At 48.7% G+C, this 13,245-nt stretch overlaps 1 protein-coding gene across 1 annotated transcript in view; it reads right to left on the bottom strand.

Moving 5' to 3' along the window:
• Nucleotides 1-12,936: 12,936 nt before the first annotated feature.
• The window catches only part of LOC126252617 (testis-specific serine/threonine-protein kinase 6-like), a 51,985-nt gene continuing 51,676 nt past the window's right edge, over nucleotides 12,937-13,245 (bottom strand). The window contains exon 5 of the mRNA XM_049953519.1: nucleotides 12,937-13,215. Coding sequence (XP_049809476.1) covers nucleotides 12,937-13,215 — 279 coding nt within the window. The remainder of the gene's footprint in view (nucleotides 13,216-13,245) is intronic.

Here is a 13,245-nt window from a genome sequence, read left to right on the forward strand (position 1 = left end):
GCGTCTCGGACGCAAACTGAGGAATATTCGTGTGCCGCGCTTTTGTTGGTGTGCCGGCTGTGGTGGCCGAGCGGTTCTTGGCACTACAGTCTGGAACTGCGAGACCGCTACGCTCGCGGGTTCGAATCCTGCCTCCTGCATGGATGTGTGTGATGTCCTTAGGTTAGTTAGATTTAAGTAGTTCTGCAGGATGAATGGGCGTTATTGCCTCAACATGCGATTGATGACTTCAGTCACAGCGTTCCCCGTCGTTGTCCCACCTGTATTGCTGCCTGAGCACATTTACCAGTTTTCAGAATGTGTGTGCAAAAACGAAGAACATTTTTGTGTACCGTTTTTCATGTTTCAGCCGTTTACGTTCTGTATTCTTTATATTGCTTCTACTTGCAACCTTGCAAAATTTCCATTTGTTGCTTTAAGTTTAGACACCAGTGCACATTGATGTTTTGGTTGACACTCTATCGATACACAGTGGTTGGTATGGCTCTGACTGACTGACATGTTTGGGTGTAAGTACAGCATGGTATGGCCAGCGGAAGGGTTAAGCGGACACAGCGGCCTTACAACCAAAACATTAATTCATTTGGCGCTGGAGTGGTCACCAGAGAGGTCACAGGCTATAGGTAGTACGGCTACGGAAGGCCGGCAGCAGCAGTCACACAACGGTCACCACTTCGCAATGGTCAAAGTGCACTCGGCCGAAAGCTCGTGGACATTTAACCACTTTACTCCACTGGAAGCTCGAGGGGAATTTTATCAACAAAATAGCACGGTACCCGGCGTTGCCTGGGTACCTATTTATTCAAATCTCCAATTAGTTCATATCGTCCTTCTCTCTCTCTCTCTCTCTTTCAACCTCCTCCACCCTTTACTCTCTGTCTATCTCATCCTGGCCCTCTCTCAATTCATTCCTTCCTTCCTCTTCCATGTATTCATCAGCTCCTTCTCCATCCTTATGACCATCGACTCCTCCCCCGTTCTATCACCCCACCCCTCATCTCCTCCACACCCTCTCTAAGTCCATTTACTTCTCCCCTTCTGTCTGCCCAACTACTTCTCTTCCTATCCCTGTCCAGCTTCTCCTCTCCCTCGCTCTGTACATCTCTTCCTCTTTCTTTTCTCTATCCGTCCCATCCTCTTCGCTTTCAGTTCATTTCCCTCTTCCTCTCTACATCTAAATCTACATTCATCTACATTTATACTCGGCAAGCCACCCAACGGTGTGTGGCGGAGGGCACTTTACGTGCCACTGTCATTACCTCCCTTTTCTGTTCCAGTCGCGTATGGTTCGCGGGAAGAACGACTGTCTGAAAGCCTCCCTGCGCGCTCGAATCTCTCTAATTTTACATTCGTGATCTCCTCGGGAGGTATAAGTAGGAGGAAGCAATATATTCGATACCTCATCCAGAAACGCACCCTCTCGAAACCTGGCGAGCAAGCTACACCGCGATGCAGAGCGCCTCTCTTGCAGAGTCTGCCACTTGAGTTTGCTAAACATCTCCGTAACGCTATCACGCTTACCAAATAACCCTGTGACGAAACGCGCCGCTCTTCTTTGGATCTTCTCTATCTCCTCCATCAACCCGATCTGGTACGGATCCCACACAGATGAGCAATACTCAAGTATAGGTCGAACGAGTGTTTTGTAAGCCACCTCCTTTGTTGATGGACTACATTTTCTAAGGACTCTCTGTCCAACTCCTTCTCCTCCCTAACTGTGGCTTCCTACCGCCTTCCCTCTCCACGTTATCACTCTACCCAAATAGGAGGTTGCTGGTTCCTACCCCCACAGCATTTCTTTCCATATAGTAAGTAACATAGAAACCGAGCAACAACAGAGCCACAAGGGTCATTCCATGTCAAATCACCCAACTTTGGAACATTTTCCTGGTCGACCACCACGGATTTCGGGCTTATGTCCCCAATGAACACCGGTAAAGTTTAACGTTCGTCGAAGCAATAATAGCCGAGATATAGACACTAGTTTGACTCCATGCGTGACTTCGGGCAGAGCGAATGTGAATTTCTGGCGACTTTTGGAGTTGTTGTATCTCGGGCAATGTTTGGTCAAAAGAAATGAAATTTGGCAATCTTGTACAACTTCATACGTTCTCTTATAAATAACGAAAAGAATTTTACTAACCATATTCAGCCAGAAAATTTTATACAAAATCGACCGAGAAATTTCTAAGTTCGGCTTCTTATATCTCAGGACTAAATACCTGACCAACGTGAAAGTTGGCATGTAGTAACATAACGACACGAAGCTCTCATATAAAAAGTTGCATTTATGTACCACTTTCCAGTACTGAATAAATAAAGTGCAAAACTGAACATTTTGTAAAAGATATAAAATGTGGTATTCTCAACCTGGTTTTGCATATAACTGTGCTCCGTAAAACTTTTCCAACAGGAATAATTAGAAGGACCATTGTTTAAACAGCCAAAAAGATGTATTTGATTATCCCATTCGAGCTAACAATGTAGATAATTTGGATCAAAGCTGGCAGCGAAAGTCGTGGCACGAAAATAATGTAAACTTCGGATTCTTATAGCTCGTAGAGTAAACGCTTGCTGAATATGAAGCTTAGATATGCAATAGGTTGGTTGCATAAGGATGTGGAATACAAAATTTCATTCATCTACTATTTCTCAATAATCTACAAATTCGTCAAAAAAAATGAAGATTTTTGTAAAGAGGTAAAAAATAGGGCATCGGTGGTGATAAGTTCCAATTGGACCAAACTGCTGAGGTCATCGGTCCCTAGGTTTAGACACTACTTAATGTAACTTAAACTAACTTACGATAAAAACAACACACACACACCCATGCCCGAGGGAGGACTCGAACATTCAATGGGGCGAAACCGGGCGTACTGTGGCAATGCGCCTTAGACCTCGCGGCTACCCAGCGCGGCAAATACGGTATATTCGACACTTGTTTTACAAATGCCTTTTGCTAGAAAAGCAAACCTTACCAATGTTCATTGCGGCTTGGGCGTACGTTCACATAAAGTTTCATCGAAATCCGTGATAGTCGAGCAGGGAGGCCTAGGTGAATTGACATGGAACGATCCACAACTAAACAATCCAATACTTGTGGGAAATCGACTTTTTAAAGAATTAAGTCTATGTTGAAATAGTGTAAGCACCCTCTAAATTTCAAGTAACTGTTCTTGGCAGTAAATTCCATTATATTTTTGGTGCAAGTTGGGGCACTTCACATGTATTTATCAGTGACAGGCTAAATGTGTACCAAGCTTGGTTGACATCGATCCAGGAGTTTAGGAGAAGCTTTTTACGCATGGTCACGCACATTTAAGATATATTTAACGTATTTCACACTTATCTGCGCACATATTGCATCTGTACCTCTACCGAGTTTCGGCTTAAAGTTTCTTCTTCATGCAGCTCAGTGTTTATGATATGGTATCTTGTGGACTATGTTTTGTACACTACCGACCATTAAAATTGCTACACCAAGAAGACATGCAGATGATAAACGGGTATTCATTGGACAAATATATTATACTACAACTGACATGTGATTAAATTTTCACGCAATTTGGGTGCATAGATCCTGAGAAATCAGTACCCAGAACAACCACCTCTTGCCGTAATAACGGCCTTGAAACGCCTGGGCATTGAGTGAAACAGAGCTCGGATGGCGTGTACAGGTACAGCTGCCCATGCAGCTTCAACACGATACCACAATTCATCAAGAGTAGTGAGTGGCGTATTGTGACAAGCCAGTTGCTCGCCCACCATTGACCAGACGTCTTCAATTGGTGAAAGATCTGGAGAATGTGCTGCCCCAGGGCAGCAGTCGAACATTTTCTGTATCCAGAAAGGCCAGTACAGGACCTGCAACATGCGGTCGTGTATTATCCTGCTGAAATGTAGGGTTTCGCAGCGATCGAATGAAGGGTAGAGCCACTGGTCCTAACACATCTGAAATGTAACGTCCACTGTTCAAAGTGCCGTCAATGCGAACTAGAGGTGACCAAGAGGTGTAACCAATTGCACCCCATACCATCACGCCGGGTAATACGCCAGTATGGCGATGACGAATACACGCTTCCAATGCGCGTTCACTGCGATGTCGCCAAACACAGATGCGACCATCATGGTGCTGTATACCGAACCTGGATCCATTAGAAAAAATGACGTTTTGCCATTCGTGCACCCAGGTTCGTCGTTGAGTACACCATCGCAGGCGCTCCTGTCTGTGATGCATCGTCAAGGGTAACTGCAGCCGTGGTGTCAGAGCTGATAGTCCATGCTGCTTCAAACGTCGTCGAACTGTTGGTGCAGATGGTGGTTGTCTTGCAAACGTCCCCATCTGTTGACTCAGGGATCGAGACGTGGCTGTGCGATCCGTTACAGCCATGCGGATAAGATGCCTGTCATCTCGACTGCTAGTGATACGAGGCCGTTGGGATCCAGCACGGCGTTCCGTGTTACACTCCTGAACCCTCCGATTCCATATTCTGCTGACAGTCAGATCTCTACCAATGCGAGCAGCAATGTCGCAATACGGTAAACTGCAATCACGATAGGCTACAATCCGACCTTTAACAAAGTCGGAAACGGGATGGTACGCATTTCTCCTCATTACACGAGGCATCACAACAACGTTTCACCAGGCAACGCCGGTCAACTGCTGTTTGTGTATGAGAAATCGGTTGGAAACTTTCCTCATGTCAGGACGTTGTAGGTGTCGCCACCGGCGCCAACATTGTGTGACTGCTGTGAAAAGCTAATCATTTGCATATCACAGCATCTTCTTCCTGTCGGTGAAATTTCGCGTCTGTTGCACGTCATCTTCGTGGTGTAGGAATTTTAATGGGCAGTAGTGTATATTGAAATACTTTTACAGTTATATTCAGAGTAATATGTGAATACGGTGAAGAAAATGTGTGGCAAACAGAGTTAGTAGTAGAGAAGTAATAAATTAAAACGTGATGCCTGATGGGGCATTTTCGCTGCATGAACAGCGAAAAACTAAAGAGGTAAACATTTTTCTTCCATCATTTTGTGGAGGTTGTCAGCGAGAAAATGTCTTGCTACGGTTTCAAAATTGTTGCTTGTCACTGGATGCTGTCATTCCCAAATACTGGATGAATATCTTGCGGCTATTTGCGAATAGCCAGCTATGCTCGTTTTAACCCCCTCTCCAACCCTTTTGAGAGGTAGAAGGTTTTAGCTCCACAGTGGTTCTTTAGAGACAGTAAATAATGTGTGTGTCAACTATGGTTGAAATGGATCCAGTGGTTTAGGACGAGATGTGAGACATATATACATACATTTATACACACATAGATAAACTTTCATAGTACGAGGGGCGTTCGATAAGTAATGCTGCACTTTTATTTTCTGAAAGGAGATTGATTTTATCCAGGATTCCGGCACACTGTATTATGTCCCACTCCTTCGGCTACATGAGACTATTTTACATTATAATCTCCGTTCAATGCGACGGTCTTGCACCACCTTATCGGGAGGGCCTGTATGGTTCAAATGGCTCTGAGCACTATGGGACTCAACTGCTGAGGTCATTAATCCCCTAGAACTTAGAACTACTTAAACCTAACTAACCTAAGGACATCACAAATATCCATGCCCGAGGCAGGATTCGAACCTGCGACCGTAGCGGTCTTGCGGTTCCAGACTGCAGCGCCTTTAACCGCACGGCCACTTCGGCCGGCGGGAGGGCCTGTATGCCTGCATAATATCATTGTACTGGTCGACATCCGAAACAACGTTTGGTGAATTGGTAACCTCCGCATCATCCATGCACTGCGTCACTCTGAGTGCGCCGGCCGGTGTGGCCGTGCGGTTCTAGGCGCTTCAGTCATGTAAATCGGGAGGTGCGAAATCCGGGCTGCAGGGTGGATGAGATGGGACTGTCAAATGAAGTTTTGTGAACTCCTCTCGGTTGTACAGGCTTGTGTGAGGCCTTGGGTTGTCACGAAGAAGTTCCTTTGCATTTTTGCGGCGACGAACGTGCTGAAGTCATTTCTCATTTCCTCAGGGTAGCACAATACACTTTATAGTTGATCGTTCCACCATGAGGCAGGATGTCAAACAGAATAACTCCTTCAGAGTCCCAGCAGAACGATGCCATGAGTTTACCGGCGTCTTCAACTTTTTCTTCGGAGGAGAGGTGGTGTGGCGCCACTGCACGGACTGCCATTTTGTTTCCGGTTCAAACTGAATTAACCCATGTCTCATCACCTGTGACCACGTTGGATAAAGTATTGCCTCACTCAGCCCCGTAATGAACAAGCAATTCCGCACAGATGGTCCTTCCTTGATCTTTGAGGTCTACTGTTACGCGGTGAGGAACACAGAGGACACACACAAAATTTTGAAAACCGCAACTGGGGTACGAGTGTGTCACGGCTACGACCAGAGATGTCCAGTTGAGTAGTGAGGTCGCAACTGGTGTACGAGTGTGTCACGGCTACGACCAGAGACGTTCAGTTGAGTAGTGAGGTCGCAACTGGGGTACGAGTGTGTCACGGCTACGACCAGAGACGTTCAGTTGAGTAGTGAGGTCGCAACTGGGGTACGAGTGTGTCACGGCTACGACCAGAGACGTTCAGTTGAGTAGTGAGGTCGCAACTGGGGTACGAGTGAGTCACGGCTACGACCAGAGACGTCCAGTTGAGTAGTGAGGTCGCAACTGGGGTACGAGTGTATTACCGCTATGACCAGAGACGTCCAGTTGAGTAGTGAGGTCTCAACTGGGGTACGAGCATGTCACGGCTACGACCAGAGACGTTCAGTTGAGTAGTGAGGTCGCAACTGGGGTACGAGTGTGTCACGGCTACGACCAGAGACGTTCAGTTGAGTAGTGAGGTCGCAACTGGGGTACGAGTGTGTCACGGCTACGACCAGAGACGTCCAGTTGAGTAGCGAGGTCGCAACTGGGGTACGAGTGTGTCACGGCTACGACCAGAGACGTCCAGTTGAGTAGTGAGGTCGCAACTGGGGTACGAGTGTGTCACGGCTACGACCAGAGACGTCCAGTTGAGTAGTGAGGTCGCAACTGGGGTACGAGTGTGTTACCGCTACGACCAGAGACGTCCAGTTGAGTAGTGAGGTCACAACTGGGGTACGAGTGTGTCACGGCTACGACGAGAGACGTTCAGTTGAGTAGTGAGGTCGCAACTGGGGTACGAGTGTGTCACGGCTACGACCAGAGACGTCCAGTTGAGTAGTGAGGTCGCAACTGGGGTACGAGTGTGTCACGGCTACGACCAGAGACGTTCAGTTGAGTAGTGAGGTCGCAACTGGGGTACGAGTGTGTCACGGCTACGACCAGAGACGTCCAGTTGAGTAGTGAGGTCGCAACTGGGGTACGAGTGTGTCACGGCTACGACCAGAGACGTCCAGTTGAGTAGTGAGGTCGCAACTGGGGTACGAGTGTGTCACGGCTACGACCAGAGACGTTCAGTTGAGTAGTGAGGTCGCAACTGGGGTACGAGTGTGTCACGGCTACGACCAGACACGTCCAGTTGAGTAGTGAGTTCGCAACTGGGGTACGAGTGTGTTACGGCTACGACCAGAGACGTTCAGTTAAGTAGTGAGGTCGCTACTGGGGTACGAGTGTGTCACGGCTACGACCAGAGACGTCCAGTTGAGTAGTGAGGTCGCAACTGGGGTACAAGTGTGTCACGGCTACGACCAGAGACGTCCAGTTGAGTAGTGAGGTCGCAACTGGGGTACGAGTGTGTCACGGCTACGACCAGAGACGTCCAGTTGAGTAGTGAGGTCGCAACTGGGGTACGAGTGTGTCACGGCTACGACCAGAGACGTTCAGTTGAGCAGTGAGGTCACAACTGGGGTATGAGTGTGTCACGGCTACGACGAGAGACGTCCAGTTGAGTAGTGAGGTCGCAACTGGGATATGAGTTTGTTACGGCTACGACGAGAGACGTCCAGTTGAGGTCGCAACTGGGGTACGAGTGTGTTACGGCTACGACCAGAGACGTCCAGTTGAGTAGTGAGGTCGCAAATGGGGTACGAGTGTGTCACGGCTACGACCAGAGACGTTCATTTGAGTAGTGAGGTCGCAACTGGGGTACGAGTGTGTCACGGCTACGACCAGAGACGTCCAGTTGAGTAGTGAGGTCGCAACTGGGGTACGAGTGTGTCACGGCTACGACCAGAGACGTCCAGTTGAGTAGTGAGGTCGCAACTGGGGTACTAGTGTGTCACGGCTACGACCAGAGACGTCCAGTTGAGTAGTGAGGTCGCAACTTGGGTACGAGTGTGTCACGGCTACGACCAGACACGTCCAGTTGAGTAGTGAGGTCGCAACTGGGGTACGAGTGTGTTACGGCTACGACCAGAGACGTTCAGTTGAGTAGTGAGGTCGCTACTGGGGTACGAGTGTGTCACGGCTACGACCAGAGACGTCCAGTTGAGTAGTGAGGTCGCAACTGGGGTACGAGTGTGTCACGGCTACGACCAGAGACGTCCAGTTGAGTAGTGAGGTCGCAACTGGGGTACGAGTGTGTCACGGCTACGACCAGAGACGTCCAGTTGAGTAGTGAGGTCGCAACTGGGGTACGAGTGTGTCACGGCTACGACCAGAGACGTTCAGTTGAGCAGTGAGGTCGCAACTGGGGTACGAGTGTATCACGGCTACGACGAGAGACGTCCAGTTGAGTAGTGAGGTCGCAACTGGGATATGAGTTTGTTACGGCTACGACGAGAGACGTCCAGTTGAGGTCGCAACTGGGGTACGAGTGTGTTACGGCTACGACCAGAGACGTCCAGTTGAGTAGTGAGGTCGCAACTGGGGTACGAGTGTGTCACGGCTACGACCAGAGACGTTCATTTGAGTAGTGAGGTCGCAACTGGGGTACGAGTGTGTCACGGCTACGACCAGAGAAGTTCAGTTGAGTAGTGAGTTCGCAACTGGGTTACGAGTGTGTCACGGCTACGACCAGAGACGTCCAGTTGAGTAGTGAGGTCGCAACTGGGGTACGAGTGTGTCACGGCTACGACCAGAGAAGTTCAGTTGAGTAGTGAGTTCGCAACTGGGTTACGAGTGTGTCACGGCTACGACCAGAGACGTCCAGTTGAGTAGTGAGGTCGCAACTGGGGTACGAGTGTGTCACGGCTACGACCAGAGACGTTCATTTGAGTAGTGAGGTCGCAACTGGGGTACGAGTGTGTCACGGCTACGACCAGAGAAGTTCAGTTGAGTAGTGAGTTCGCAACTGGGTTACGAGTGTGTCACGGCTACGACCAGAGACGTCCAGTTGAGTAGTGAGGTCGCAACTGGGGTACGAGTGTGTCACGGCTACGACCAGAGAAGTTCAGTTGAGTAGTGAGTTCGCAACTGGGTTACGAGTGTGTCACGGCTACGACCAGAGACGTCCAGTTGAGTAGTGAGGTCGCAACTGGGATATGAGTTTGTTACGGCTACGACGAGAGACGTCCAATTGAGTAGTGAGGTCGCAACTGGGGTACGAGTGTCACACGGCTACGACGAGAGACGTCCAGTTGAGTAGTGAGGTCGCAACTGGGGTATGAGTGTGTCATGGCTACGACGAGAGACGTCCAGTTGAGTAGTGAGATCGCAACTGGGGTACGAGTGTGTCACGGCTACTACCAAAGACGTCCAGTTGAGTAGTGAGGTGTTTTAATTGTGATCCGTTTTCACCTCGAATGAGAGTTTTGGTATGTCCATCCTTTTGAGTGGAGGTCTTGGAGACCACGCCCATTCAATATTGTAAGAAAATGATACGCCTACAGCCGTACTTGTGATCTTATTTATTGTGCAGCTATCAGTTTTGGCGTTTCAATGCGCTGTCTTTGGCTCTTACTAGGTGCTGAAGGGTTATCACGGTCCGTACAGGGTGGTCCATTGATCGTGACAGGGCCAAATATCTCACGAAATAAGCGTCAAACGAAAAAACTACAAAGAACGAAACTCGTCTAGCTTGCAGGGGGAAACCAGATGGCGCTATGGTTGGCCCGCTAGATGGCGCTGCCGTAGGTCAAACGGATATCAGCTGGTTTTTTTTTTTTTAAATAGAAACCCCCATATTTTATTAGACATTTGTTTAGTACGTAAAGAAATATGAATATTTTAGTTGGACTACTTTTTTCGTTTTGTGATAGATGGCGCTGTAATAGTCACAAACGTATAAGTACGTGGTATCACTTAACATTCCGCCAATGCGGACCGTATTTGCTTCGTGACACATTACCCGTGTTAATTTGGACCGTTTACCAATTGCAGAAAAAGTCTATATCGTGTGGCTATTGTGATCAAAATGCTCAACGAACGTGTGCTATGTTTGCTGCTTGGTATCCTACACGACATCATCTAAGTGTCCGGAACGTTCGCCGGATAGTTACGTTATTTAAGGAAACAGGAAGTGTTCAGCCACATGTGAAACGTCAACCACGATCTGCAACAAATGATGATGCCCAAGTAGGTGTTTTAGCTGCTGTCGCGGCTAATCCGCACATCAGTAGCAGACAAATTGCGCGAGAATCGGGAATCACAAGAACGTAGGTGTCGAGAATGCTAGATCAACATCGATTGCACCCGTACCATATTTCTACGCACCAGGTGTTGCATGGCGACGACTTTGAACGTCGTGATCAGTTCTGCCACTGGGCACAAGAGAAATTATGGGACGATGACAGATTTTTTGCACGCGTTCTATTTAACGGCAAAGTGTCATTCACCAACAGCGGTAACGTAAACCGGCATAATATGCACTATTGGGCAACGGAAAATCCACGATGGCTGCGACAAGAGAAACATCAGCGACCTTGGCGGGTTAATGTATGGTGCGGCGTTATGAGAGGAAGGATAATCGACCCCCATTTTATCGATGGCAATCCAAATGGTGCAATGTATGCTGATTTCCTACGTAATGTTCTACCGATGTTACTACAAGATGTTTCACTGCACAAGAGAATGGCGATGTACTTCCAACATGATGGATGTCCGGAACATAGCTCGTGTGCGGTTGAATCGGTATTGAATAGCATATTTCATGACAGGTGGATTGGTCGCCGAAGCACCATACCATGGCCCGCACGTTCACGGATCTGACGTCCCCGGATTTCTTTCTGTGGGAAAAGTTGAAGGATAATTGCTATCGTGATCCACCGACAACGCCTGACAACATGCGTCAGAGCATTGTCAATGCACGTGCGAACATTACGGAAGGTGAACTGCTCGCTGTTGAGAGGTATGTCGTTACACTTATTGCCAAATGCCTTCAGGTTGACGGACATCATTTTGAGCAATTATTGCATTAAAGTGGTATTTACAGGTAATCTCGGTGTAACAGCTTGCGTTCTCAGAAATGATAAGTTCACAAAGGTACATGTATCACACTGGAACAACCGAAATAAAATTTTCAAATATACCTACGTTCTGTATTTTAATTTAAAAAACCTAGATGTTACCAACTGTTCGTCTAAAATTGTGAGCTATATGTTTGTGACTATTACAGCGCCATCTATCACAAAGCGAAAGAAGTGGTCCAACTAAAGCATTCATATTTCTTTACATACTACACGAATATGTAATAAAAAATGGGTGTTCCTATTTGTAAAAACGCAGTTGATGTCCGTTTGACCTATGGCAGCGCCATTTAGCGGGCCAACCCCAGTGCCAATCTGGTTTCCCCCTTCAGGCTAGACAAGTTTCGTTCTATGTAGTTTTTTCGTTTGACGCTTATTTCGTGAGGTATTTGGGCCGGTCACGATCAATGGATCACCCTGTATATATGCCGCATCAGTGGCAGACGTAACTGGTTTACGCAGACTATCTGTAACTTTGATGTCAGAACTCTGTCAACTGCCAACTCACATTGATGCGGCGTATATATGGATCGTGATAACCCCTTCGGCATGAACTAGGGCCTGAAGATGACGCATTGAAGCGCCGAAACTGGTAGCTACACAATAAATAACATCATAGGGAAGGCTGTGGGCGGTTTCATTTTCTTCTAATGAGAGTGTCCGCATGTTCCAACATTGCAGGACTCGCAGCTGTGTGTGGCCGGCCGGCAAGTGGGAGATCGGACTTTGTTGCCATGACGACAGACGGTTCCCCCAACGACTCACTACGCTTTTGTTAACCGCCAGGTCTCCGTAGAGATTTTGCAGGCACATATGAATAACTGCGGTGCTCTGGTTTACCGCCAAAAGAAACGCAGTGGCAGCTGTCTGCTTGGAATGCAGCTCTGTTACAGGCGCCACTTTGGAAGCTACGTGTAGCACCGCTACCAATCGCAGCTTAATGAAATTACACGAGCTGAAGGTGGAATATTCCATGATGTTCCAGAACCAGTTTTGCATTTTATCAATCGAATTTGGCAGAGACAAAAAAAAATTGTTGCATTTAAAACGCCATTCCAATGTATCGATATCGCAATGAAGTCATGTGTTCGTAGAAAAAAAAAACTCTTACTTTTGTTAATAGACCGGACGCTTTATTTAGAAGCTGCACGTCGTACGAGACCAACACGTGGAATCACACTGCGTTTTCGTTAATTGGCCGATCATAAATGACTGTAAATGTAGAGTGAAATGTGTGGGCAGACGGTTGAGTAATTTGAGTGGAGGAATACGTCGCGACAGAGAAGTGGCTGCAGGAGTAGAAGAAAGCCGACTCAGTGGCTGGATAGGCTGCGGAGGAACTTTTCCGCAGTTCTTTGGAAGTGTTTCCCAACTAAGGAAGCGCCGAGTAGAGGCACGATAGGCGCTGCGCGTGCGCGTTATGGGACTCGGTGAGGCGGCGGGGGAATACGTGGCGGCGCACGAGAAGCGGCAAAAGGTCTGCTGGACGGGAGGGCCCCTCAGCTGACGACGGTGTGTGCGGAAGCGGCGGGCGCCTCCGGAGCGGTGGAGACGGCGGGCTGCCGGCAAAGTTTGGCAGAGGGGACGCTACGAGTCGGACCCGCTGCTGGCCCGGAAGTGGCTCGAGCGTTCAGGGTCGACCTCTGAGTGCACGGAGACGTCGTGCGTGGGCGGCGGTTGCAGCGGCCGCAGGTCGGGCGGCCGGTCATTCCCCGGCGACGGCGCCAGCAGCCGCGACGACGACTGCGGCGCGGCCACGGGGACGCGGTGCACTCGCGAATCGCGCGCCGTCTGCAGGGCGCTCGCCTCGTCCACCGTCAGAGAGCGCATGCGCGGCTCCATGGCGAAGAACGGCGACTCCAGCACCTGCGCAGCGGGCCCGATCACGTGGCGTAG

The sequence above is a fragment of the Schistocerca nitens genome, chromosome 4, assembly GCF_023898315.1.
Source record: "Schistocerca nitens isolate TAMUIC-IGC-003100 chromosome 4, iqSchNite1.1, whole genome shotgun sequence".
Taxonomy (NCBI): Eukaryota; Metazoa; Arthropoda; class Insecta; order Orthoptera; family Acrididae; genus Schistocerca; species Schistocerca nitens.